We start from the raw sequence: 27,233 nt of genomic DNA, 5'->3' as shown, positions 1-27,233 counted from the left end.
TAAAATTTTGATAGATATTTCTAAATTCCTATTGTGGGTACTTTAGTACCCTGTGTTCATTTTCTTTAGGGGTTACACCCTACATTTTTGCCATTTGGTCTTTATCTGACTTGAGCATTCATCACAATGAATTTCAGTATAATGCTTCACTGCACATGAACTTAACACAGAGTAGTAATCCTATGGAGGGCAAAAAGTGCAGTTGGCAATTTGTCCGTGTTTCTTGAAAATAAAACGGCTTTAAAAAGTATAAAGCCATCAAAACAGTGCCCTGAATCCAGGGTCATCCTGGACATTGCCGCATAAGGTACCGCAGAAGAAATTTTTTTTCTTTTATAGACCTGTTTCTTAGCAGATGTTTCTATATGTTTGTTTCCCATTAGAGTTTTCCATTGCCAAACATTTATGTAAACATGGTATTAGCTAATAAATAAGCTGTGCTACTATTGTACTGGAACTCAGAATACCACTGCTTTCCTTTCTAATATTTGGGGCTTTTCCTTTTTGAGCCAGTAAAGGATTAGAATAATAATTTAATAGATAACAACACAACATCTTAAAGCACAGCACTATGTTAGGTTTTTTTACTTAAAGTATGTCTATTTCTGCTCATAGGTTGTCACAGAATTTTCTCTTCACCACTCAATCACATCTACTCACACAAGCAGTCCGGCAGTCAACAAAGAAGAAATTTCTTGTTCCGGAGACAAAGAGATATTTCACACAGTATAGTTTTGCCGGCTGCAGTTTCTCCAGCTCATCCAGTCCCTAAGGTACTGTATTACCTTTCATCTGCTACTTTTTCCAGCCAGTATAAAGGTTGACTGTAGAAGCGATCAAATGCTGTTGCACTTTTGATTTCTAGGGCATTTGAATCATAAATTTTAAACTTGGTTTGTGATTTAAAACACAAGCACCTGATGTGAGAAATTTTAACATCCCGCAATTCTGTACATTAATTCTTTAAAAAATAAAAAAAACAAAGCTCTGAGCTTCTATTTGCAACTACTTAGCTCATTTAGAATTAAATTTTCTATCATGGAATTTTGTATATGAAATTTCTAACATGAAGATAAAGCAACACATATGTAGTTTCCTAACTTTTTTAGAGGAAAAAAATTTGACTATGAAATTAAGATTTCTCAAGAGAGATTACTTGAAACCATTACACTAGATATTTTTTCTAAAGCCTGCGCTTACAGTTTCCATGTTATTGATCATGCTGTCTTTGAATCATTCTTTAGGGTAAATTAAATAAAATGTCTCAGAGCATTCTTAATATTTTTTTCAGAGCTTTCAATTCTGTAGAAAGGCAGTCTAGCCATTTTTCAAAATGCAATATAAAGGAGGTGTGTGAATTATTTGGGAAGAACAAGAATAGCTAAAAAAATATATAGATTTGTCACAAAAGATCACCTGCTTCCCCTTTTTAAGCTTTTTTTTTTTTTACTGTGAGTCCACATTAAGTATATTATACTCCCTGAAGGTGAGTGGAGCATTTCTGTGGCAAAGGCTGACAAGCAGAAGTGCCACCAGAGCCCAGAGCACATTCCTGCTCCATTGAGGTCCAGCCTTCAGATCGAGGGCGAGCACTTGGTATTACTCACAAAAGTGACATTTATTTTCTTAGTCAAAAAGGAAAAGAAATCTCCAGAGAGATGACTAAGTATTGTTTTAGAAGTTCAGTGACGACCCTACAGCCCTTCTGCCTGTAGCAATAACCTCACGAGATCACGGAGTAAAGTGCACACTCTTTGGGGGAAGCCTGATGAGCCCTGGGGGTGACGCTCTGGGAGAGTCAATGCTCCTCCAGAGCTGCGCTGTGGGAAGCCGGGTTATGGTGGTACCTGTGTTAGAAAGGCCCATCTGAACATGAGAATAAGCAAAGGCCCTCAAATCCTACATGATGCCCTTCACAAAGAGGAGATCTCTAACCTCAGCCCTTCCAGAGTTCTTTGATGTTTCAATTGAATAGTGAGTGTTATCTCCCTCAGCTTCCTATCCCAAACTACTGTGTGGCCTTTTTGTGTACGAGTCAACAATGCTTATGTAGCGGTTTCTATAAATAGTGTAAAGAGCTGTATAAAACCTTGGGTCTGAAGGAAGCTCTGTGTATAAAATATTATTTATTTTCTGAGCTCTGCCCATGGATTTAAGTAAGTAGTATAGAATATTCTACAAGGGTGATCAGAGTTGAGTGTTTGGTGTTTTTTGGGATTTTTTTTTTTTTTTGGCAAATGATGGTACCATTCTAGGTAGTTTTATGTACTTGGAAAAAAAAGAAAAAGAAAAGAAGGCTGTTTTATTTTCTGTCTTTCCATCCCTATCCCCCTCCCCCCCTGCACACACACACGTACATACACACTCCCTTAGTTTGGGTATGGTTCCAAAAGTGTAAGAAAAGTGTATGTGTAATAGGCTTCAATGGACTTGACAGTCAGCCTTTTTACATAAATTCATTGAGAGATGATGTTGTGAGCAATCTTTTGCATAAATTTCAATTTGTGGTAAGAAGATGAAAGTGCCCTTAATTAGCCATTTGGCAGTTTGGAAGCTTGGTGCTATTTTTCATCAGTGACAATATGTTTCTATCTGGGTTGTGAGGAGGAAGAAAAGAAAACTACTGTTTGTTTTGACCAGAAGTCTACTTCAGTCCAACTTGACTCAAAGCACGATAAGGTTAAGGGACCATCCAGAGGCAGCACTAACAGGCAATGTTAAGTTCAAAAGGGCAGGGGAAGGAACTAGGGACAGCCTGGAGGGTCTGTTGTGCTGGCTTAGGGAGGTCGGTGCTCCGGCAGGAAGGGCAGAGCTCCATGAAGCAGGAGGCTGTGTCCGAGAAAATGATAGCATTGTCGTGTGCTGGGTTCTGATCTTCATTCTCAATGCTTTTTCCTCAAGCACATAAAGAAGCCAGACTATGTGACGACAGGCATTGTACCCGACTGGGGAGACAGCATAGAAGTTAAGAATGAAGATCAGATTCAAGGGCTTCGTCAGGCTTGTCAGCTGGCCCGTCATGTCCTCCTCCTGGCTGGGAAGAATTTAAAGGTGACGTCTCACCAAGCCTCAGAAGGACTTGCAGAAGGGACAGCAAACCCCCTTTCCTTCCCTTCCCCTTTAGCCCTGCTTTTGTGTACATCTAATCTATTAAAAACTAAATACGGCTTTGGGATGGGGGAAAGGGATTTTATTATTTTATGTATATATTCAAGAGGTGATATTAAATCCAAATTAAATTTTAAGTAGCAGAATTCTGGAGATACTTTTGGCTCAGTCAGCCTATCCAAGTTGATCAATGGCAGACGGCTTTGACTTCTGCCCCTTTACTGCTGTCTATAGTTTGTGCTTTAATTCACTGCATTATTTCTGTGTGCCTGGAGAGTTGCTCTACCTTGTCCTCTATCTCCTATTTTCTTGCATTATCTCTGCAAAGAAGATCAGACCAAGTACACAAAGCTGTAGATAGTCTAACAATGTAATTATGTGCAAAAAGATTTAGTTCTTTCACAATAATCTGAAACTCCCTGCCACATTAGGTTCAGAAGAGAAAATGTGGCCTGTAGTTACCAAAAGGTGGGCAGGATTTAGGAAGTGAGACTCAAAGATGAAATCCTTTCTGGTGTCATCTGTTTAATAAACTTGTTAAAGCAAGATAATTAAGAATAATGTGAACATAAAATAACACAAAGGAAATTATTGAAGAAATAATTGTTAAATAAAAGACTTTGTTTTAGATTTTTTTTATGATTTATGAGTTTATGGAGATAATCTTCATGCTTGCATAAAATTTTAATTTTCTTTTAGTTTGGGGGCAATTGTGTACCTTCTACTGAGGGAAAATCTTTTTTTTTTTTTGTTAAATTCGTTTGCTTTATTTAGACATTAAGTTTAGTGAATTAAGTTTAGTGAAAACCAAATCTCTACAAAATATATCAGACTGAGTTTTAAAAATGAAGATTTGTAATCTCTATGTCACTGTTGCAAAACCCATGTTAATCCTTCACAGAGAAAACAGGTGTAAGTTGACCTACTTTGAAGCTTTGTCATCTAAACTGAGTACCTTCAGGTAGCCCAGGGTGCTAACCACTAATGAAGAGGAAGGAATTACCTAAGAACATATTTTTGAAATCGGCAGTCATGTCATTTAATGACTCACAGATGATTTAATGACCCTAGATTTTGAAATTTCCATTTCCTAATAGTCGATAACACAATCGTATACCCAAATAAATGTCAAAAAGCACAATTTAGGATTTTAACATTAATCATAATTAATTAAGATATTGTCCACAAGTTTATTGCAGTAAATTTATATAATCTCATCCGTAAGTGCTGTTGCTATAGGCACAGTCAATAAATATAGAAAACATCTTCAACTGTCGCTGCACAATTTCTTTATTTAATATTTTAGGTTGACATGACAACTGAAGAAGTAGATGCTCTTGTTCATCAGGAAATCATCAGTCATAATGCCTATCCCTCACCTCTAGGCTATGGAGGTTTTCCAAAATCTGTTTGTACCTCTGTGAACAACGTGCTATGTCATGGTATTCCCGACAGGTACTCATTTCTTAATAACATATTGTTCCTTTGAAAGCTAAAACATGAAACTAAGATCTATAACATATGTTGAAAGACACTTTAGTTTAATTGAAACCCACCTGCAAACTTCTAAAGTTGATTACGGTAAAACAAAAATATTGAAGCACTTTGCTTCTAAATGGACATAACACTGTCATTTAATGTTTTTTTTAAAGCAGTATGTAATCCAAAGAAATGGTTGTGCATTAAATAGTTCTTACACCTTCTTTGAGTTTAACCGCATGAATGGTGAAAACCCAAACGTTGGCAAATATTGGTTATCAGCTATTGTTTTGGCTCTTTGCAAAATTAAGGCAACTAATAAGTACATCTTTTTAAGAATAGTAGATTTTTAAATAATCGCAATATGTTTTGTACTGTGTATTTCTTGTGAAAATGACTGTGACTGGCAAAAGTTAAAGATTAGACATAGGTATCCCATTTTTTGCTCCTCCACTCCAAATTATCATTGCGAACTCGTTGGGCTTTGTGACAATGGTCATTAGGCATTTATTTTTATTTTCCTTTTATTGAGGTCTATCTATCACCATTTTTTTTCTGTTTATGTTTCAGTCGACCTCTTCAGGATGGTGATATTATCAACATTGATGTCACGGTGAGTAAATCATATAAAAAATAGTCTTTGATCAACTTCAGAATTGCTGGTAGCAACAGGAAGAAGAGTAGAATGAAAATGTGAACTGCACCGATGGAAGTGCTGTTTACTTCTAGACCCAGACGCAAGCAGCTGGTTTCCTTTTTTGTCTTTAACTCTGTGTTTATTCCAAGTAAACCCAGGCCTGAGTTGAATTTAGGGCTGGAATCAGATGCACTGAGATCAATGTTGGCCTAAAGTGAAACATCAACCCAATCCTGCTATGTTTCATGTTTTTGAGAAGGTGTAATTGTTATTGATCCACCGTGTGGTTAATGCAGAGCACCACAGCACTGGGCAGCTGCTAAAGCTAGATATGTATGAGATGAGCTAACATGAAGAAAGCCAGCATTTTTTCTTCACTCTGCGAAGATTGATCTTCCTCTTCCTGCTGATTTTGAGTGGGGCCTGTCATTATCGTACTCTGTCATTAGGGGCTACATTGGCCTGTGTGTGTCAGTCTATTTGGACAGCAACTCTTTTGCTAGCAGTGTTCCCTGGATTTATTAAAATCCCTGAAAGTAACGTTGTGTTCCATTTCTGGTATAGAGAGCCTTGAACTCGACACATACAAGCAGAGTGGTTTTCTCTGTGGACTTAAGTTTTCACCTAATGGTTAATAGCCTTTCTTTTAAATAACAAGCCTAAGTAATTTTACACAGGAACTTCAAATTGTAGAAGCACTAACCTTTTCTAATTTTCTTAGCCTTTCATCATTCTCAAACTTGAATTATCTATGCTTTAGTAGTTCGTTTTATTTTTTTAAAAAAATTGTAATGGTGCCTTTGGGTATGTAGATCATAAATTTTATACATCTGTTGATGAATAAATATCTTTTAAATAAATAAATAAAATTTAACATCTGATGAGAATTAGCTGTGATGGAGCAGTCAAGGAATACAGTTTCTATTAATGAGGAAATATTTTTAGTAATAGTCATTTTATATCCAAACCATGAAACTCAAGTAGGGGTGGGGATGAGGTAGAAATAGGCACCGAATAGTTGAAATCAGTCAGATTTTTAGTTGTTTAAATTAATTCAACCTTTTTCCATCATATCAATTTGTGTGAAAGTATAGCCAAAGGTTCTTTTATTGCTGATATTTCCTGTATCATTTTGTCCTACTTAGAATACTTGAACATTTGGTGCACATATATCCTACTGGTGTCTTGCCAACTCAGAATCAGGTAGAAGGAGGTATTTTATGAAGTGTACCTGAAATAAAAGTCTTTTTCATGATATACTTTTCTTTTGGATTGTATCTGATTTTAGGGTTTTACATTTATTGTCTCACCTAATTGCCTCCTAATAAAATATTGCTGCTTTGAATGAAATCATCATACTCTTCCCTATTGTTTTCAATGTGTTCAAAGAGAATATCCAATTTTCTAAGTTTCCTAAAGACTTTTAATAAACAATTCCATTTTTAACATCCAGATGATTTCACAGTTGCAGAACTCACAAAGCAAAGTAAAGTACTCTCAAGTCTAGAAATGTGAAGGAGTCAAGGAAACATATAGACGATCTTAACAAATTGTCTTTCTTATGAAATATGTTATTAAATGAAGGACTCCATTATCAGATCCTATACTTTTATCAGAAAATACTCATTACATTTTATAATTATTTACGTTTATTTTATATCCCAAGAAAATAGGCTTCTTTCCCCCCTGAAAGTTGAATGTTAAAAAAAAGAAAAGACAGTGTGATGCCCAGAGTATTTGCTCAATAAATATTTGTTAAACAAATGAAGTGTGAAACAAGAATAGGTTGTGGGTACAAGCAGTAAGCACAGATAACTGCCACAGACTTTCAAAAGTATTGTATTTACATATATTTTGAATCTTTCAAGTAGTCATTTAGAAGGCTAGCAAATAACAATATGAAAAGACAAATAGAGATTTTAGAAAATTTTTTTTAACTTAAATAGCAGTTATATAAATATTCACAGTTACAAAATTTTTTGAATAATTACTCTTCTTTAGCAAATTTTATATGATTGTATGTAAAGTAAAAGCTTGTACTTTCCTGGCTTGCAAAGGACTATAAATGGGAATAAATGTATAAAATACTACTCTATTGCAAGATAATTAAGGCAATTTGATATAGTAAACACTCAACTAGAAGCCAGTAATCCATCATATTAATCTAGATCTACCTCTATGTTCTGCCACTAATCTTAGTCAAGTTGCTTGTCTGTGCCTTAGTTTTCTGACTTATAAAAGTAAGATATAATAATCAGAAAAATGGAAAATAACAAGTGTTGGCAAGAATGTGGAGAAATTATAATCCTTGTCCATTGCTGGTGGGAAAGTAAAAATGGTACAGCCACTGTAGAAAATGGTTTGGTGGTTCCTCAAAAGGTTCAGCATAAGACCCAGCAATTCTACTCTTAGGTATATACCCAAAAGACTTGAAAGCAGGAACTCTAATAGATACTTTTACACCATAGTTCATTGCAGCATTATTCACAATAGCCAAACTTCTAATGGTGTACCTTAATGTTCATCAACCGATGAATGGATAAACAAAATGTAGTATATACATACAAAGAAATATTATTCAGCCTTAAAGAGAAATGGAGTTCTCATACATGAATAAACCTTGAAAACATTATGCTAAGTAAAATAAGACACCAAAGGACAAATATTGTACAATCTCATCTATATGAAATATCTAGAATAGACAAAGGCGTAGTCACAGAAAGCATATTAGTGGTTACCAGGGGCTGGGGGAGGGAGGAATGGGGAGTTATTGCTTAAAGGATACTGAGTTTCTGTTAGGGGTGATGAAAAGGTTTTGAAAATGGATAGTGGTGATGGTTGCACAACATTGCAAATACAATTAATGTCATAAGTTGTACATTTAAAATGGTTAAAATGGCAAAGTTTGTGTTACATATACTTTACCACAATGAAATTTTTTAAAAAGAAAAAAAAAAAAAAGGATGATGTAATAAAGACCTTCCCTACTTTTCTCACACAGATTTTTTTTTAATAGTTTACAGAGTTGAGACATTAATTTAGTATCAAAACAGGCAAAAAGCTCAGATAAATATATTTTTTAACAGCTTCTGCATTCTACATCATGAGAAAGAAAAGTTATGAAAAATAAGTAGATAGGAAGAATATGCAAAATAGTAAATTCCACAATACATCCAAGGATCAATACTCAACCAGTCTCCTCTGCCTTCTGTATTTACTATAGTATGTGGTAATCGTTGATTCATATAATGAATCTGGCATCTTCCAAGATCTGAATCATTGAAGACTGATAAAATTATGTTTTCTATAACTTTACTCATAAGCTTGTTTTGTTATATTCTAATTCTATAAAAATCCACGCGTAGTGTTTTCTATTAACACTCTGCTATCTGGAACATTTGATTAAGTTTTCATTTCTAGACATAGGATTTTTCTATAACATGTTTCATTTCTATGTTGAGCCACTTCAATTCTTAGACCTAAATTTTCCTGTCTGTTTTAATACTGACATGTCTATCTTATTTCTTCTCATCCTTAGAAATCACTTCCAAGTGTAGAACTGGTAAATAAAAGATCTAGTAAACCTTCATGACACCAAAGAAACGTTTTACTATGTTAACTAAATCTTGGTTCTCCAAAGCTCTTGTGGCAATTGTGGATCAATATCTTTGGTCGTAAATTTTTGCACGTGTAGTTTGGTCTATAAAAACTAAAGACTAAAGTGAGGAATCAAACTGTTACAGTAGTGTTGTTAATCACCATGCTGAAGTAGCTGTCATTGTTTATTTTTAAATGTTGCAGGATCACTGCATGGTTTCATCTTTTTAATTTCTGTGAGGTTCCAGCGTTTGTACATCTTTTTTTTTATAGGTAAACTTGAGAGTAATCCTGAGAGGATGAAACACATGAATTTACTAAATATATAAATGAACACAGTTTATACTTTAGGAGAGTAGATTTTTAAACATGGGAATATTTTAAAATTTCTCCCTGTGTTTAGGTCTATTACTGTGGCTACCATGGAGACACGTCTGAAACATTTTTGGTGGGCAATGTGGATGACTGTGGTAAAAAGTTAGTGGAGGTTGCCAGGAGGTGTAGAGATGAAGCAATTGCAGCTTGCAGAGCAGGGGCTCCCTTCTCTGTAATTGGAAACACAATCAGGTAAGCCCTACACTGACAAGTAAAGGGAGGGCTGGTAAATGGTACAAAGGTTATTGGTGGCTTGATATAAAGTTGATGACATGTTTTATGATTCAGAACCATCATTTCAGTCTGATATTAGTATGTGAACTGCCAGACTGCAGTGTTGTTACCTAGGTTAAAAAAAGGTTTTTTTTAAAAATGAATTATACCAGGGTCAGCAAAAAACCTTATAGGAGCAGCAGGCAATATTTATATGGCTGCTTTAGTTTCAGCCCAACACAGTGGTCTGCAGTGTACCACCTTTACTCGAAATCACACCAAATCTGGAAGAAAGTACCTAAGAAAAGGCTAAATATCCCAGTCCTCTGATGATAAGGCAGGAAAAAAGCTAGATTTTAATAAAGGAATGAAGCAAAATATATCCCTGTGATACAAAGACAAAAAATGTTAGCTCAAGCAAGCCTAGTTTTCAAATTAGTATATTAGCAAACAGTCTGGAAGAGTGATCTTCTGTTCTTTTTTCTTTTTTCTTGCTCTGGTTCTTTTTTCTCGTCAACCATTGTTTATTGTTTATTTTCCGCACAAGGCTTGCTTTTCGAGTGTATGTGTATTTTCTGAATTCAAGACTTTTCTTTGTAATCTGTTACCTATGTTTAGATTTTTTTTTCCATAACTGTTCAGAAGTAGACATGTAGAGTATGTGTTTTCATTTAAAAGTACGTAATGAGTTTTGTTAAAGATGACCACACTGGTTCCCTTTAAAGGACTGTTCTCATTAATATGAACCATTGAATACTTCCCGTTTGCCTAAAGGATGGAAGGCTTAGTCACCTTGAAAAGATGCTGCCTTTCCCCCCTCCCCCGTAAGCCTTCAAATACTTTAAGAAAAAAGGCAGTAAAATATCAGTTAAATGTATTTATAGCTTTAAAAATATTGTAACAGTGTCTGAATCAAACTTTAGTAAAATCTCTTTGGGTTATATCTGAGAAGCTTTTATTGAAGACTTTGAACAAAATTGTGTTTTTGACAGTTTTAAATTATAGGCTAACTAGCCTGGGAAAAAAGGATAGTGTCTCTCTGTTCTTTCATAGGAAATGTTGAATCAGACCCCTACTGGGAAAAGAAATTTAATGCATATCTCACTATCTTACTGTCCATGAATATAATAGAAATGAATTCAAAATGCAGTTTTATTTTTGCAAATGGGATGAGTCGATAGATGCACCTCATATTTTTGAACACCTAGGGTTCAACAAATTTACTGGTGGTGCTCTTGCATTTTAACAAAATTTATTCTTCAGTAGAAGGGGGCAGAGAACACTAGATTCTTATTCAAGCATTCTATCGAGCTCTGCATTCATGGCTGTGTCTAAAGGGCATGTCAGCCTTTGATTCTCTCTGAGAGGTAATTATCCTTTTCCTGTCACGGAACAACAAATGATAGCTAACTACAGAGGCACATTTGCAGTAGTCACATTCATCAACTGCAGAAAAAAAATTCAATTTAATTGTGCAACACAGCTGCACATGGGCTTTTGAGCATTTCTGTTGTTCTCCCTGTCTCGCTATTCCTCCCTCCAGATCTATTTTTTAAACTTTTTTTCTGGTTATTTTTTCCCCTTTTTGTCTCTTCTTCCATTTTTACTCTCTGTACTTTCTTGTTAAAGTAATTTTCCTTTGTGGCTCTCATTCTTTTTTCCCCATTGAAGGCTATGAATGTAGAAAATTATCACAATTACTCATATAATTGAGCCTCTTTGTAGCAAGTGCAACTCCAGTAGCCTTTCTCCATCATGAAAATGGTTTCATTATAGGGTTTTTCATATTCTCTGACACCATCTACACAGAGGAACAGGCGTGCAGATGAGATGTACTAGGAACAGGCTAGATCAGTAAGGTCACAGTAGGAATAATTAGCTCTGCTATGGAAAGAGCATCTAGGCCTTTTACTGCTACATAAATGTACTGTCCGTGGCTTTTAGTCACAAAAAAACTTACTAACAAATGGAGCTCCCGCCTACTACTTTGAAAAAAAGATTTGTATCAACACTACAATTTTCCATCATTAAGACTAATAACACAGAGCCTAGTATACATCAAGGGGAATAAAAAGAAAAATCTCACATTCAAGTGGCGGCTGGGTGCTGACCTTTGTTCCCTTTTTTTGTGTACGACTTAACTCTTTATAAAAAAGAGCCACACGCCACACCAACATGCAGGTGAACTCCAGCTAGTACTAGCAAAGCATAGCATTCAGTTGGAAAATCTGATAAATCTCCATGCAGGATAATGCATTTCATTACATATTCACTACATTAATTCTAGCTACATTAAAAAAAAGAAGAAGAGTAGAATTGAAAGCGACGTTGGATTTTAGCTATCTGGATGCAAAGGTCAGTTTTCAGAGTACAAATTTGCATGTACAAGCTCCTTTGAAAACCTGCTCAGTCCCAACAACTGCACTTACAAAACTATGTGGAAAATAATAGACAATGAACTTTTTACTTTTACCCTAATACATTTCATTATTTAGATGGCTTATGGCTGCTACTGGGGAGGAAACTGGCCCTGACTCTAACAAATGTTTGTTCCGGTACGTTAAAAGCAAGTGTTTCTGGACATCCATTATTTTGCCTTTTCTTATTCAGACAAAATCTTAAGGGAGTAAATAAACAAACAGTTGCCACCTTTAAGCAAAAAGTACTTGGAATCATTACAAACTGAAGGTTTACAAACACCTTTCAACTCCGTCTCGTTTATTTTAAGATATTCACCATCTTTTGCATAACCTCTCTCTGCTGACACACCATGAAAAGAACATTCACGCATCTTTTGTTGGTGTTATTATGTTGCCAAAAATCTAGAGAGCTTTATAGGAAATTTTGAAATTCTCCTCTGAAAGCTAAACGATAGGGTGATGTCTGCAGAAATATCAGTGAAAATAGTTTAATGAAAAGAGTTTTCTGTGTGCCCTTTCGCTTTATGAGGGATGGCTAGTGATCTTTAGATTACAGTGTTATACTCGCTATACCTCCACTTACTTTAAAACATTTCTAAATCTGTATTTTTGTAACTATCTCTAGATGATAAGATTTATACATATGAGAATATTGTGGATGTATAGATTCATGCATCACAAATATGTGACAGTTCCATCAAAAATAATGTAAACTTATTGTTGTAAATGTCATGATGAAAGTATCAATAAATGGTTTTCAATGTTTAATTCATAAGTATATGTTTTGATATTAATTTAGAACAATATAAAGTAGATTTTAAAAAAATAATCTCTTTCTATTAGATTATGCACATTTAAACAATAAGTGGCTCAGGCAAAATAAGTCATTTTAATGTCATCTGTGATGGATTTTTCTTGACAGCTACTGTAAATTACAATTACACTGCTTCTCTCTGCACATGAAAGTAAGCATTGCAATAAATTATCTTTTACTTCAATCCATCATGTCTGCTTTTCGGAAACAGAAAACCTCAAATAAAAGTTCAGCACAATTGTAAGAAAAATACAGTAATTTTTGATCCAGTTTGAAACAAAAAAAGTGCCATTCTTTTGGAAAACAGTCGTTGGCTTTCAAAAATATTACTAATTGTACTTAAACATTCCTTGTCATTAGAAGGAATTCCTGAACTTGTGAATTCCTTCAGCCAAAAACTACTGCTTAAAATAAAAATCTGGAAAGCTTAAAGTGAAATTTCATAACTTACAAAGTCAGATGTCCCTTGAGAGTCTTTAATTAGAGGTGCAATGCATTTGGAGATTAGTGTTGTTTGGGATTCATGTAAAAACAGTAATAAAACTATTCCTGTGTACATCTTCAATTTTTTATAAGAATATGTACTTAAATATAGTACTCCTCTACCCTCTTGGAGAACGTATTCTTAGTCATAAAAAAGTAGTTGAAATGTATCAAGTAATTTAATTTATATAAACATTCCAATTGAATATAACTGCCTCATGAAAGGGAATTAAACTGAAGAAAATGGTCACTGGATGAACTGAAGAAAATGGTCACAGGATAAAATTTCTTAAAAGATTTTTCCTTCAACTATAAATATAACTGAAACATATAATAATACAATATAATTTAAAAGTTAGTTTATAAACTCCCTTCATATATCTACTTCCTTTCTTCTTTCTCCACAAGTATTCCGTATGAAGGGCTTCACATCATAAATGTGCTCAGGCTCCTGGGTAGGTGTTGTGCTGTCTTAGAGAATTTTTAGTTAAGGAAAATCAAAACAGAAGAGTTAATACCTGGAGAGCTCTTTTCAGTAGATTTCAGCAAAAAGAAGGCAGATTTCATCAATGAAGACCGCTGTGCACAGAAACAAGTCATAGCCTCGATGGCTGGTATGGGGGAGCACTTCTTGGGCACTCCTGCCTGCTCAGCTCTTCCCATTTTCCCCACCATGCCAGCCAAGAGGGTCACATATGCCCTACCTTTCCATGCCATAAGTGGTGTTACCAATACTTGTGTTAGTGTCAGAGGAGTGAGATTTCCTACTACAAGTCTCTTGGGTTGTTTCTGTGAAGTAAGATTTAAACCCTGCAATCGGTTAAATAATCGTGTGTCCCAAAATAGTAGAAGGGACATGACTTGAAGCAGTAATTAGGAACATTAATGAGATATTCTCCCTTTTAGTTCCAGTAAATATGTGTTAAAAACTAACTACCAGTCAAGCATTGAGATGGGCAGATGGTGCTCAGCCAAGGCACTGAGGGAAATGTGTCCTGTACTTTCCCTCTTTCCACCTGGCTGTGAAATCCTCTGACCTTTGCATCCGTGACACATACATTTTATGATACTCCTATAACCAAAGGTTCCAGCAGGATCCAGGGAGTAAATTGCTGTAGGAGAATGCACTCAGTTATCTTAGCGTCCTAGTAATTGCATAGGTTCTTTTATGAAGAAGAATGAGAGGTATGATGTGGGGAGCATTTCTCAGAGTGGGCTTTCTTCCTCTCCTCTCATCAGAAATTAAAATGAAGATGGCCATTGTAACACACATTTAAGATATAAGTGTGATGCCTGCCAATCAGTTGTTGTTGTTAGGTGCCATCGAGTCAGTTCTGACTCATAGCGACCCTATGTACAACAGAATGAAACACTGCCCAGTCCTGCGCCATCCTCACAATCGTTGCTACGTTTGAGCCCATTGTTGCAGCCACTGTGTCAATCCATCTCGTTGAGGGTCTTCCTCTTTTTCTCTGACCCACCTCTTTACCAAGCATGATGTCCCTCTCCATCAGTTAGATCCTTAATACTGATAATTTTTTAAAAAACACTTTTGTTATTTGTTTAAAGAAAAGAAAATAGGAGAACAGTTTATATAGAATATTCTTAGAATCATTGAGGTTTGTTGGGACTGAACAAACAATTTACAGTTCAGGTAGAACTCATTCTTGCTATATATATATAGTGCCTTATTTAATAATACCTCTTCCACCTTCTGTCTACTTTCCATCCTCAGTTTATAATCAGAAATTGTGTGGTACAACTAGAAACACCTTGGGAAAAGTGTTATACTTCTTGCCGAAAGTGCAAAGACCCACAGAAATAACCATAACCATATAGAACAACTTAAGAGATAAAAACAGTAAGACTTATCATTCCTGTCCCCAACACATGTGTAGTTTACCTATTTCTGTGCTGTTAGTTGCATGGCAATTAAATCTCAATGAGAGACCGCCCATCTTCCAGTTATAGTGGCATCCTAGTCTAAATGAAGGTATCTTACAGGTCTGTAGATGAAGATTAAAAATGTTTAGAGGAAAGTATATATAGACACGAATACTCACAAAGATGCTGGCTAATAAAGCATTGAGTCTATGGTAAACTAAACCTAGGGTCTGCCAGAAACTCTAGTTTGGGATCTAAGAACTTTGATTATGTTAAGAGTTAAAATAGTAGTCCTGTAAATCCCAATCCATTGTTATGGTTAGGATTAGGGGCACTATGCCCTTCATCCACATGAAAATATAAATTGGTAATGGCATATATGTTCTTATCTTTCCAGTGCTCCCAGAAATAAACATGTTTACCTGATTCCAAAAGCCTTTTAGGTGAAGATTTTAGGGTTGGAGTTATGTGCTAAATTTCATTTATATGGGATAGATGGAACCCAAAACATTTGCATATTGAAATTACCAATGAAGCATTAAGAATTAGAAATCAAAACACTATCTTCTGTTAGTATCGTAGTGATTAAAAAGCATTTTTTATAAATTTTGTTAATGGTGCAGGTCTTGAATAGAACTCCTAAATGATCACAAAATTTTGGAGTGTCAAGAATATCGGCAAAGGTTAGATCTTTTGTGTGAGTGTGTCTATTTGTAAAATGTACAGTGTTTTGAAATAAGCCAGAACAAAAGGAACCATAGAAGAAGGAAGTCACATTTCTAGATTATAATTTTTTTCTGTTTGGTTCCCAAGTCAGATGTGATTTGCATAGTTCTTTTGTGAAACCCGGTAAAAACTAGGACGGTTTTTATGACCTGCATTATAGGCACATGTATCTTGGTTATGGATATTCAGTCGATATACGTGGGCGTGCACACTCATTTGTTGTGTAAAAGTGGCCTTGTCTAAATGCTGTTCTAAGATAAATGAAGCAAATTAGACACATACCTTCTTGTTTTATATATCCAAAGGAAGTTGTTAAAGCAACGGCAAAAATAAAATGATTCCAGAATAATGAAAACATATTGATGTTATCATCTGACTAAATATTTCTGAATTTTCTTTTTCAAAGAATATTTTAAAATGATTTTATTATATCTAAGTATGCATGAAAAACTTCTCTAAATTAATTAAATATTTTGTTTGGTCACTTTTAAAGCCACATAACTCATCAGAATGGTTTACAAGTCTGTCCACATTTTGTTGGACATGGAATAGGATCTTACTTTCATGGACATCCAGAAATTTGGCATCATGGTAAGAAAGTTAATTTTGGAAGCTCTTGAAAGGAATCAGGATAAAGCAGTTTTGCTCCTGAAGCTCTTCTACTAGCTTTGAGTCCATGTTATTATTGGGTGTGGGGTGTGGGTGGGGGAGGAAGACCTATTTAATCTTAACCAGCACATTACTATGTTACTGGATTAGAGCACAGCCGTTTTAATCCCAAAATAAGATTTTGCTTTTTGTCTTCTCCTGAAGGGTGCGTGGCTGGAAAGCACAAGGGATATTTCTCTAGAAAAAGTTACTGAAAACAAAGCCCCACTGCATGAATGTCTCAGCAGCATGTACATATGACTGTTTTCTGTTTTTCTTTTCTACCCCCTTTTCTAACTGCTGACTGTTGTGGTTAAACTTCATTTACATCCTACACAGCGTTGACAGCTGATGTATTTAGCAGCATGTACTCTCTAGTGATTTCTAGATTATACCCACCCTTGTGTTCCTTCCCCAGAACCTCCTGTTTTTCACTGCCTGGATGTGTACCCCTACAGTGAGAAGGCAGGGGTGAGCCAAAGGGGTGGGAACATTCGGTAAGGGTAGGAAGCAGGTTTATGAAGCGCCCCCTAAGGGGGGGTGCAGACTTGAACAGGTACCAAAGGGAAGCTGGTCTGTAGGCCTTGACCTGTTGGTTTGGTCGGCCATTTCCCTAAACAGACCTGTCCATTGGTAGTGGGGGAGGAGGTCCCTGAAGGAACTTCTGCCTAGAACCCACCCCTGGAGGATCCTTGGAGACCCAGCAGGTCAGAACTCTCTTCAGACTAGAGGCCCACCTGCCATGGCTCAGAAGAGGGCCTGGCAGGAGTGCAGAAAGGGCCTTTCAACCCTGCTTCCCACCCAGCCCCAAAGCCTGGAGTTATTTCAGAAGTGCAGACCCACTGCCCCTTTCTCCTGCTCCAACTGGAACCCCGGAGGCTGCCCTCAGGTTGCACTCACTCCCTTGGAGAAACCTGACTTCTTTCTCTTTGGGGTGGGGGTGGTGAGGCCTGGGCCAGACAGAGAACCCAGTGAGGCCACGTGTGTGGTGGCGTGGGGGAGCCTGGCAGGTGTCTGAAACACCTAAATGCCCTTGACTGCCTTGGCAGCTCCTCCCAGGGTGTGTGACCCTGTGCACAACAATGCAACAGCTGAGGCCCAGAAGCTCTGTGCTTAACTCCAGTGGTAACCACCACCCAGAACTCTAGAAGCCCCCACCTCCTGGTCTCCCCCAAAAGAAAAGAAATAAAATGACAACTTTTTTGAGTGGCCCCAACCCGCCTCCCCTTCTGTTTGTCTCCTGATTTCCCATTCCCATTCTCCCCTCCCGATGTTTTTTGTTTTGCAGCGAATGACAACGACCTGCGCATGGAGGAGGGCATGGCGTTCACCATAGGTCAGTGCCCAGAGTGCCTCTTCCGTGGTGGCTCCTGGAGCAGAAGCGGCGTGCCGGTCTAGGCCAGGCAGCCCTGTGAAGGACTAATAAAGCCAATCAGCGTAATTAAATCATTCGGATGTATAGTAAATCTAATTATATAATATCCTCGAGCTCATCTTTCGAAATCAGATACTTACCGACACATTTGGGAGACGGCAGCCGTCCAACCTCTAATTCTGTTACCAGCATAATGTGGTGTTTTGCTTTTTGCTTTTTGGTTTTTTTTCTTTAATGCCCAGTAACTAGGGGCGATTATGTTCCTTGCCCCCTGTCAGCAAGTGGTATGTGCTCTCTGGCGGCCCGTTCCTGGCTGGTCGTGTGATTGGTGTCACCTCCAGATTCCAATCACCCAGGGGCGCGAAGGCACCATATTTCTGACTGTGGGACTTAATGAAGAAGCAATTAGAGTGAAATAAGAAAATTGTTATTTGCTGATTAATGAACATTTTGAGCATGTTTTAAAAATTCAAATATTTAAAAAAAAACTGGCTGGTATTTATAAGAGGGACTGGTGTTTGGGTGCTTGTTAACCACGGGGTCCTAATTAAGGCTTGATTAAAATGCCCTTCTTTCTCTAAAAAAAAAATTACGAACTAGGCAACTTCATTCATTTTTGAATGCCGTAGCGTTTCCTCTTCCTACTGTTTAGTTTGTAGTATACTGTGTAAGCAGCATCAATTATCAGCCCTTACAAGATGACAACATGAACCCGTGAGGGAAGCACGTGGCGGGGGGGGGGGCGCTTATTCTCTTTTTTGATAATCAGCCGAAATAATGTTTGACAAGAATCTGATGAGGTCACTGCAGTAAATATTTTCCCTCTTCCAGAGCCAATCATCACCGAGGGATCCCCTGAATTTAAAGTCCTCGAGGATGCATGGACTGCGGTCTCCGTAGACAATCAAAGGTGTTTGCTTTCTGCCCTGTTGCTTTTCAATCGTAAGTGAAAGGAAGACTCGCCCAACGGCGCAGGCGAGCTGTTGCTCCCTGCCCGCGGCCCTGGCGCGCGTCTTGACTGCGGCGGTGTTTGTTTCAGGTCCGCCCAGTTCGAGCACACAGTTCTCATCACGTCGAGGGGCGCTCAGATCCTGACCAAACTGCCTGACGAGGCCTGAGGCGCGGCCCGAAAGGCGCGGCCACCTGACGCTTTTCTTTCCTAAATCATTGAAATCCAGCAAGAGAATTTTTAGAAGACAAGGGCAAACGGCGGCTTGGGCGGTAACCTACCTGGCGCATAATAAGCGTCTTCGGAAAACGCGGTGGGGATTAGGGAAGGTTGGGGACGCAGAGCTGAAGCCCTGCCCCGGCCGTGCAGGCGAAAGGGACGCCCTCATTTGGAGATGAGAGGTTTTCAGGAGGGGTAGGCTTTTCTCTTTCTCTTGTCCTGACTCTGCCAGAGTAAAAATGTTCTCCTCTTAAACCCATTGTGCCTGCGCTTTTTCTGTCTCTGACAGTTATTTGGGGGGTGAGGATGAGTGGTTAATTTTTGAGTCTGAACTTTTCACACACGCACGCGCGCGCCGAAAGAAAAACCTGAGCCTCGTTAGCTGGGAATTAAAAAAAAAAAAAAATCATTTTCCCCCCTTGGGGCTCCCACGTTGGCTGGCCCAAGGGCGCTCGCGAGGGTCAGCGCCTGCCCGCCAGCCCTTCCATTCGTTTCTCCTTCCTGGCCTGCGAATGGAGGCGTTGGTTACAAAGCTTTCCTTTTGGCTGCGGCTGCCTCCTTCCCCGCCGCATCCAGCCTCGCACGGCCATAGCAGAAGTTAAATTTAAGACACTACCCCTCCTCTCTCCCCTTCACCCCCCTCGCACACACACACGCGCGCGGATGAGCCCAGCCGCCCAGATGGGAGCAGCGTCCGGCAGCTCAGCCTGCAGTCTAGCTGCCAAGCTGACCAACCCCCTACTCTAGGCCGGCCCTCTTGACCTGCTTCCGGAAGCTGCTAGGGCCACGAAGGCCCGGTTTTCTGACCCAAAGGATCCTAACGAGAGGAGACACGGGCCCGTTTGAGGGCAAGAGCCGAGTCGGCTGAGGCTGGAACTGGCAGGTTTAACTGCAGCTCCAACCCGCTTCAGGAGCAGGAAACCCAAGCCTCCACACCCCGCATCTCCCATGGCCAGTTCTTCCTCTGCGCGCTCTCCCCAGTACCTGTTCACACCCGGGCTCAAGGGTGGGGAAGAGCTGGCCTCAGGGAAGCCGTCCCCCTCTGGCCATGGTTTTAGGATCAAGTCCAATGAATTGGTTATGCGAACTTCTGTTTCTACAGAAGCGGGTTGTGCAACGTTGCCATCCTCTAAAAACAGCTTGGGGGCGGCAGCGCCAAGGAAATGTGGGCACCTGTAGCTGCCACGACAGGTGGCATCGGTGATCCGAGACCCGAGAGCCAGCTAGTCTTTGTGACAGAATAGTGGGGAAGGAGATGGGGGAACTGAGGCCAATGAGCGCGCTAGGAAAAGTGGCAACTTGAGCTTTCCCTGAACTCGGGACTTTTCGTAGGCGTTCCCCAAACTCCCCAGCTCGGTTTCTCTTCATCCAGGAATGTAGATTTTGGACAAAGGCGATTCCAATTATAATGAGTCTAAGAGCTGGAAAGGGCGAGGAAGGGGGTGGGAGTTCACAAGGACCACAGAAAAAACTTTCGAGGTGCTCAGGAGTTGGCCAAGATCCATAGACTAGGGCGCCTGGAGCACTCTGGATTCCCCAGAGAGAGCCCAGCTGGCCTTGGGAGAGGTTCGTGGTGAACGACTTCACTTCTCTCCAAGGAAAGTGGGATTGTAACGATTAGTGCCCAATCTTATCTGCAGATCTGTTTACTCTGAGGTTCCTCAAGAATAAATTTATTAAGACCACAGAATTTAACCAACCGCTGGAGTAACACCCTGCTTGTGCAGCAGTTATTCCTAGGTGGGTATATTTATAGGACACGTTTATAATCCCATTTATTAAAGTGACTACCAAAGTTTAATATGTGTGTGTGTGTGTGTGTGTGTACACACACACATTCCACCAGCGCCAGCCAATACACAGCAGTAGGAAACAAACTGGAAGTAGAATGAACTACGTTTAATATGCTTTCAGGTTGAAATTAGGAAGCAGATTTAAAAATACCTGATACATACCTCCCCGCCCCCTCTGCCAGCTGAACTGGCCCCAAACCTCACCCTGGGGCCATCAGGTTTCCAGCCACACTTGGCTACAGCTACACTACCAGGCACCTAGTCCTGGGAAGTGCCTCTAACAGTTCTACTCCGAATGCGGGGCTCTCGGGATAAAACGGAGAGTTTTGTTTCCCCTCAGAGTTGGGACAGGCAAAGACCTAAGCAAACCGGGGTTTCAGAACAGGTGTCGTCTCACCGGTTGCGAGGGGTGTGCCAATCCACTCTGGGCTCGTAGAGGAGAGGTAAGATTGCACGTGGAAAAGCAAGCCAACGCGGGGAGACTCGGCGCACCGGGGACCCCGGCTCAGCGCCCCTCGCCTGACTTGCTTCTCTGAGGCTTAGAAATAATTCGGAAGTGTAGACACTCCCTTGATCCCACGAATTCACTTCTCAAAATAAGCAAGACTCTGAAACTGTTTACGGAGGGGGTGCATGCGGGGTCTTTGTTTCCGGGAATCAGCCTTGTTCCCCGCGACGCGAAAGACTTGGATCCCACTTCCAGATGTGGAGTGATGGAGCGCCCGGAGACAGTCGCAACGTGCTGCCGCCTCTCTCCCCTTCCCCCGCCCTACAATTCTCGGGAATAAACGGGCCCTGAGCTGCCAGGCCCTCGGGTTTCCTCACACGATTACCTGAGCCCTGGGAGTCCCCAGCCAGGACCCAACCTCGACCCCGAACCCGCCGCGATGATCACTTACGTGAGCAGGACCCGCGAGGAGCGGGCAGAATAGCTGGGGCCCGGGCGGCATCTGCATGGCTAGGCTGGGCTCACAGCATGGCACTCCTCACCCCAAAACAGGCACTAAGAAGGAGCAATTAAAACTACAAGTGCAACCAGGAAATCAGAACGAGCCGAGCGGCTCCGGCGGTTGTCTGGTTGCGAAGTCATTAGTTGGTTGTTGCTACAAAGCCTTGCCTTGTCGTTCGGTGATTTGGGGTGGGGTGGGGGGGACCTTTTAAATATTGGCAAACCCATTATTGGTTTGGAAGATTGTTTTTTTTTTGTTTGTTTGTTTGTTGGTTTGGTTTTTTTGCTTTTATTTTCTTTTTTGCTCCAACCACGCTGCCTGAAATATTTCTGCCCCCAGCATTGTGCCCTTCAGCTAAAGAGGAATTCTGTGGGCAGCAGCTGCTGCTACCGAAGTTAAAAAACAGAGAAGCCCCCTCCACTAATATCTGTAACGACAGCACCGATGTAATTTGTTTTGAATGTTCATTTTTATTGGTGTTCCCTCTTTGCCAAAATGTGCTTGATTACAGAGGTTTGTACCGTGATCATTGCGCTCTCCAGACAGGGGAAGGTGCAGCGACGAAGGTTCAGCTCAGGCCAGATCAAATCTCGGGCTGTTTAACGCTGAAAGGCTGCATGTTGCTATTAGTGTTAAATATATGGCTAATTATGCGTATGAAAATTAAACATCAGTGTTATGCTAATGGGGAGCCTTCAGCTGCGGATCCGAGCACTTGAGACTACCATTTAATCAAATGAATCAGTAACTAATACATCTGCACGTGTGAACTTTCACAAGATCATTTCCCTGTTCCCGTCACACCGCTAAATTATGAAAGAAATAATTATCAACACTTTCTAATTACCTAACAAAGTAATTTGGGATTCACCGTGGGGCTGGCGGGATGGGGAACCAACAGCTTCTAGCAGCCAGCATGGTGCGCGCCCTGCCGCGCCTGGGTAGTTGTGCGGTTGTTTGTGTGTGTGTGGCGGGGGTTTGTGCGCGTTTCTGTACCTCGTGCCCCAAAAGATAGAAGGCGCTGTGGCAGCTCTTGCCTCCACCAGCCCTGTCCCCCAGGCCGGTGGCGCCCGTTTGGACAGCTGGCGGGAGGATCCTGGGCTTCAAAGAGGGAGATGTCTACGTATTAGATATGGGAGCCTACCAAAGGCCTGATTTTGCCACGATTTCGGTGTCCCCCAAACCAGACGGGTTGCTGTCGGATTCCGACTCATAGCGACCTTGCAGGACAGCGTAGAACTGTCCCATAGGGTTTCCAAGGGTGTAATCTTTACGGAAGCAGGCTGCCACATCTTTCTCCCGCGGAGAGGCTGGTGGATTCGAACCGCCCACCTTTCGGTTAGCAATCGAGCAGTTTACCACTGCGCCACCAAGGCTCCTTATTCAGTGTCCCCCAGGGACTCCTAAACCTCAGGTACCCTCACCAGACCCCAGGAGGTGGGAAAATGACCACCTGGATTCCGCGGCTCAAGCAGAACTGAGCCCGCCAGCCCCCGGCTCCACGCGGCGCCGCAGGCTAAGGGAGAGTCAGAGTGGGGCGCTAGGCGCAGAGGGAATGGGGAGGGGAGGTGGAGGAAGATTGGGAGGGAAAGAGGGGTTTGTGTTGGTGGGGGGAGGCGGTGCAGCCGCCTTTCCTGGGAGGAGAAGCGCGGGTTCCTGGCTCTCTGCGCGCAGTGCTTTTATCAGACCTGTGCAGTCTCGCGCTGGAGTGGCCAGCTGGGCCCGGAGCAATGCTAGCCGACCTCGAGGAGCTGCAGAGGCGCGGCGGCCGAGTGAGTGAGTTCGCGGGGAGGGCCCCAAACCCGACCTCAGGGATGTGGGGAAGCCGCAAGAGGCCAGGCGCCGCCAAGAGGGCCCTGAGCGAGGCCCCAGACCCTCCGGAGCTTAGCGCTCTGCTCTCCGCCACGGGCGCCCCCCCAGTGCGCGACTCCCCGCTCCGGAGGCCGTGACCACTCTCCAGGGCCGCCCCAGACTTAGCGCCCAGCCGGGTGGCGGCGGCGAGAAGCGGCCCCGGGTCCTCCGCGCTGGGGGCGGGCGAAGGGTGGGGACAGCAGGAGGGAGGGCGGCGGCGCGGAGCCGCTGGTTGGTTGCTGGGGAGGAAGGCGCGCCGGGGAGGCGGGAGGCTGAAGAGTCGCGGGCCGCGGAGATCCCGACGCGGGCACCGCAGCCCATTGTGCGCCCTACAAGGCGAGCTCTGTTGCAGAGAAGCCCCGGCCGGGAAGTGTGGACGCGTCTCTCCCGAGGTCCGGCCGCCTTGTCCGCTCTAGTCCAGCGGAGCCCGAGCACCTCGGACCAATCCCCGGTGATTATGCAAGACAACGGACCAATCAGCTCCGCCAACTCATGAATATTTATGACCTTGGCTGAGTCAAAGCTTTGAAGCGAGTTTGGGGAGCTCGGCAGCATCATGCTTAGACTTTTCAAAGAGACAAACTCCATTTTCTTATGAATGGAAAGTGAAAACCCCTGTTCTGCTTAAATTGGGTTCCTTCCTGTCCTGAGAAACACAGAGACCCCCAAAAGGGAAGCAGAGGAGAGAAAGACCCACACCTAGACCCCGCGAGAAGAGATGACCATGACCACCATGCCAGAAAGTCTCAACAGCCCTGTGTCGGGCAAGGCGGTGTTTATGGAGTTTGGGCCGCCCAACCAACAAATGTCTCCTTCTCCCATGTCCCACGGGCACTACTCCATGCACTGTTTACACTCGGCGGGTCACTCGCAGCCCGACGGCGCCTACAGCTCGGCCTCGTCCTTCTCCCGACCGCTGGGCTACCCCTACGTCAACTCGGTCAGCAGCCACGCGTCCAGCCCCTACATCAGTTCCGTGCAGTCCTACCCGGGCAGCGCCAACCTCGCTCAGAGCCGCCTGGAGGACCCAGGTACGTGCGCCCGCTGGGAAGATGGAGAGGAGGAAGTACGAAGGCAGGGGATGAAAGAGGAGGGAGAGGGGGAGAGAGAGATGGGTGGGGGTGGGGAGGGCGCGGGAGCAGCGGAGGTTTCGGGTATCAATCTATGGGTCCTTGTCACAGTAAAAGAAATTAAAAAAAAAAATTCACCCAACTCGCTACTATCCAGCCAAGGATAAATCCGAGAGCGTCCCCTGGCACTGTCTGGGCTTCTGGGCGGCTCCGTGCGCCAAGCACACAATGCCCCGCTGGAAAACAGAAACCCACATGTGCACGTATTAGTCTCGGTAATTATTTATTGCGTAGCGCTATAAACAATGTATGCAATTAAGGGTAATTAAACCTCAACTACCGCCTGCAAAAATAGCAAACTTTCCCTGCAAAGGCAGGAGCCGCTAGCCTGGGAAAACGGCCCCAGCCCGCCTGCAGCGGCCCGGGGCGGGCCCTTGGACTTTGCAGGACCCTTCCCTGGCTTTTGGAGTTTCTTGAGCGTTCTTTCCCTGGCCCTGCCTCCGCCACCCCTTGGTAGCCACTAGTGCTCGGATCCCCGCACTAACGGTGGCCCTACGCATTAACAAAGGCCCCCGCTTCTGCTGTCCCTCCAGGGGCGGACTCCGAGAAGAGCACGGTGGTGGAAGGCGGTGAAGTGCGCTTCAATGGCAAGGGGAAAAAGATCCGCAAACCCAGGACGATTTATTCCAGTTTGCAGTTGCAGGCTTTGAACCGGCGGTTCCAGCAAACTCAGTACCTGGCTCTGCCCGAGAGGGCGGAGCTCGCGGCCTCCTTGGGACTCACGCAGACGCAGGTACCTCGCCGCTGCCCCTCCGCCACGCAGGCTTCCCGCGGTTGGCCTGAGCCCCTGCCTTCATATCCTGCTCTCTGGGCCTCAGGGTCGGGGTGTCAGCATGTGTGGTGTATGTGTCACGTACACACACACGCACGCATTTGCCCCTGGCATCTCTTCTTCCTCCCTCATTTTCTCTGCCCTGGCTCTACCACTGCACTCTGTACCCCGCGCTGCCTGTCACCCGGCCTCCCCACCTCCCAACCCTGGACAATCTGATTAGGGCACAGGAAGGATTTCCCTAGCCGTCTTGTTTGGGGAGGTTTTGTTTGGGTTCACACGTGCCCGAACAACTGGAACAATAGACACAGGGCTTAATCCTTCCTTTTCCTTTAAAGTATGGGGCCAATCACTTGGGGCCTCCGCTGGCGCCCCTGTCTCCCTCCTCCTCCTTCTCCTCCTCACCCGACAAGGGAGGAGGGTCCTTTCCTCCGCCCTCTCACCTCCCAGTCCCAGACCCTGGAGGAGAAATGGGGCCTTCTTTCCCAGATTTCTCTAAGACACATGGGCTTCCTGATCGTGGCTGGTGTGGGTTTCCAACGTCCCGCCTGCCCGCGATTTGGAGCAGAGCAGGGAGAAGCAAACAGATCCTAAGAAAAGGTGGGTTTGAGTCCAAAAAAAAGTTCAACAAAACCCTGCGGCCTCCTCAGCCGGCTTCCAACTCACTGAAGGGCAGGAAGGACGGTGCAAAGAGAAGGCAGCCCGCGTTGCAGATAAATTTCCTCCACTCCTTCCTAGGTTTTCGATTCTTTTATTGATGTACGTATTGGAATTGCTGGCGCTCGGGGTTCTCCGGGCGCTGCGTCTTCTGCATACTGTCGCCGGGGTCGGGCTTGTGCCCCAGGCAAGCGACGGCCCGGGTCGCAGCTTGCGGATCACCGCCACGCTCCCCTGAGGGCCCCGCTGGCGGCCTGGCCTCTGCGCCTTTGACTTTTATTGGGGGGTCTCTGCTCCGCCGTCAGGGAGCTGCCAGATCACCCAGGGCAGAGGAGGCTCGTCTCTCCGCCCTCCGCGGTCCCCTTATCTCCCCGAGACCTTGGTGGGCTCAACAGCCCTAGCCCCAGTCACGTTGTTGTCCGCTCTTGCAGGTCAAGATCTGGTTCCAGAACAAGCGCTCCAAGTTCAAGAAGTTGATGAAGCAGGGCGGGGCAGCTCTGGAGGGTAGTGCGTTGGCCAACGGCCGGGCCCTGTCTGCCGGTTCCCCACCGGTGCCGCCCGGCTGGAACCCCAACTCCTCGTCGGGAAAGGGTTCCGGCGGCAGCGCGGGCTCCTACATTCCCAGCTACACATCGTGGTACCCCTCGGCGCACCAAGAAGCTATGCAGCAACCCCAGCTCATGTGAGGTTGCCTGCCCGCACCGGCCCGCCTCCTTCCCGCCTCCCCGGCCGGGTCCTTCCCACCTCCCGGTCCATCCACCCTGTCTGCGTGCCCTGGGCGCGGAGGAGAAGGGCCCAGAGGGAAGGTAAAAGGGACAGTAAAAGCAAGACGCCCGCCGCCTCCTCGGAGTCCCGCGCAATCCGGCCCGGCGACTTCCCCGGCGCCCTTGGCCCGTGTCCTTGCCCCGACCCCGGCCTGCGCCGCCGGGTGACAGCGGAGAGCGGCCTCGCAGTACAGGCACAGCCGCTGGAGACAGCCGCAGCAGCAAGGCAAGCCCGCTCGACCCGACTCGCCGACCATAAGCTTTGTGGGGCTATCAGGAACAACAACAAAAACAATATCAAAAAAAGCAAAAGCTCTTTTCTGTCCTGTCTCTTGTCTCCTTTTGCTCTATGTCTGTGCGCTGACGAAGTCGAGGTCCTCATGCGTTCA

General features: G+C 43.2%; 2 protein-coding genes across 4 annotated transcripts in view; both read left to right on the top strand.

Moving 5' to 3' along the window:
* Positions 1-19,040, top strand: part of METAP1D (methionyl aminopeptidase type 1D, mitochondrial) — a 77,341-nt gene extending 58,301 nt beyond the window's left edge. The window contains 9 exon segments of the mRNA XM_004375511.2: positions 616-773; positions 2,902-3,051; positions 4,415-4,563; positions 5,158-5,200; positions 9,225-9,388; positions 16,230-16,327; positions 17,673-17,720; positions 18,591-18,669; positions 18,799-19,040. Coding sequence (XP_004375568.1) covers positions 616-773; positions 2,902-3,051; positions 4,415-4,563; positions 5,158-5,200; positions 9,225-9,388; positions 16,230-16,327; positions 17,673-17,720; positions 18,591-18,669; positions 18,799-18,877 — 968 coding nt within the window. The 3' untranslated portion in view covers positions 18,878-19,040.
* A 5,001-nt stretch (positions 19,041-24,041) lies between these two features.
* Positions 24,042-26,846, top strand: DLX1 (distal-less homeobox 1). 3 transcript variants are annotated; one of them, XM_004375509.2, is made up of 3 exons: positions 24,042-24,552; positions 25,185-25,384; positions 26,512-26,846. In XM_004375509.2, the coding sequence occupies exons 1-3, from the start codon at positions 24,240-24,242 to the stop codon at positions 26,764-26,766; spliced, it is 768 nt and encodes a 255-aa protein (XP_004375566.1). In that variant the 5' UTR covers positions 24,042-24,239; the 3' UTR covers positions 26,767-26,846. The 3 variants fall into 3 exon arrangements, with proteins under 3 accessions (XP_004375566.1, XP_004375565.1, XP_004375567.1); XM_004375508.1 differs by lacking the exon at positions 26,512-26,846 and having other exon boundaries at positions 24,119-24,552; positions 25,185-25,682; XM_004375510.1 differs by lacking the exon at positions 25,185-25,384 and having other exon boundaries at positions 24,240-24,552; positions 26,512-26,588.
* Positions 26,847-27,233: the final 387 nt, after the last annotated feature.

Source organism: Trichechus manatus, unplaced genomic scaffold (assembly GCF_000243295.1).
Source record: "Trichechus manatus latirostris isolate Lorelei unplaced genomic scaffold, TriManLat1.0 scaffold00037, whole genome shotgun sequence".
Lineage (NCBI taxonomy): Eukaryota > Metazoa > Chordata > Mammalia > Sirenia > Trichechidae > Trichechus > Trichechus manatus.
The sequence above is the reverse complement of the archived record's forward strand: the minus strand, read 5'-3'. Positions and strand labels throughout refer to the sequence as shown.

Coding starts and splice junctions, on each gene's coding strand:
- DLX1 (XM_004375508.1), top strand. CDS start 24,240: ATGACCATGACCACCATGCCAGAAAGTCTCAACAGCCCTGTGTCGGGC. Junction 24,553..25,184: donor GAGCCGCCTGGAGGACCCAG/GTACGTGCGCCC, acceptor CTGTCCCTCCAG/GGGCGGACTCCGAGAAGAGC.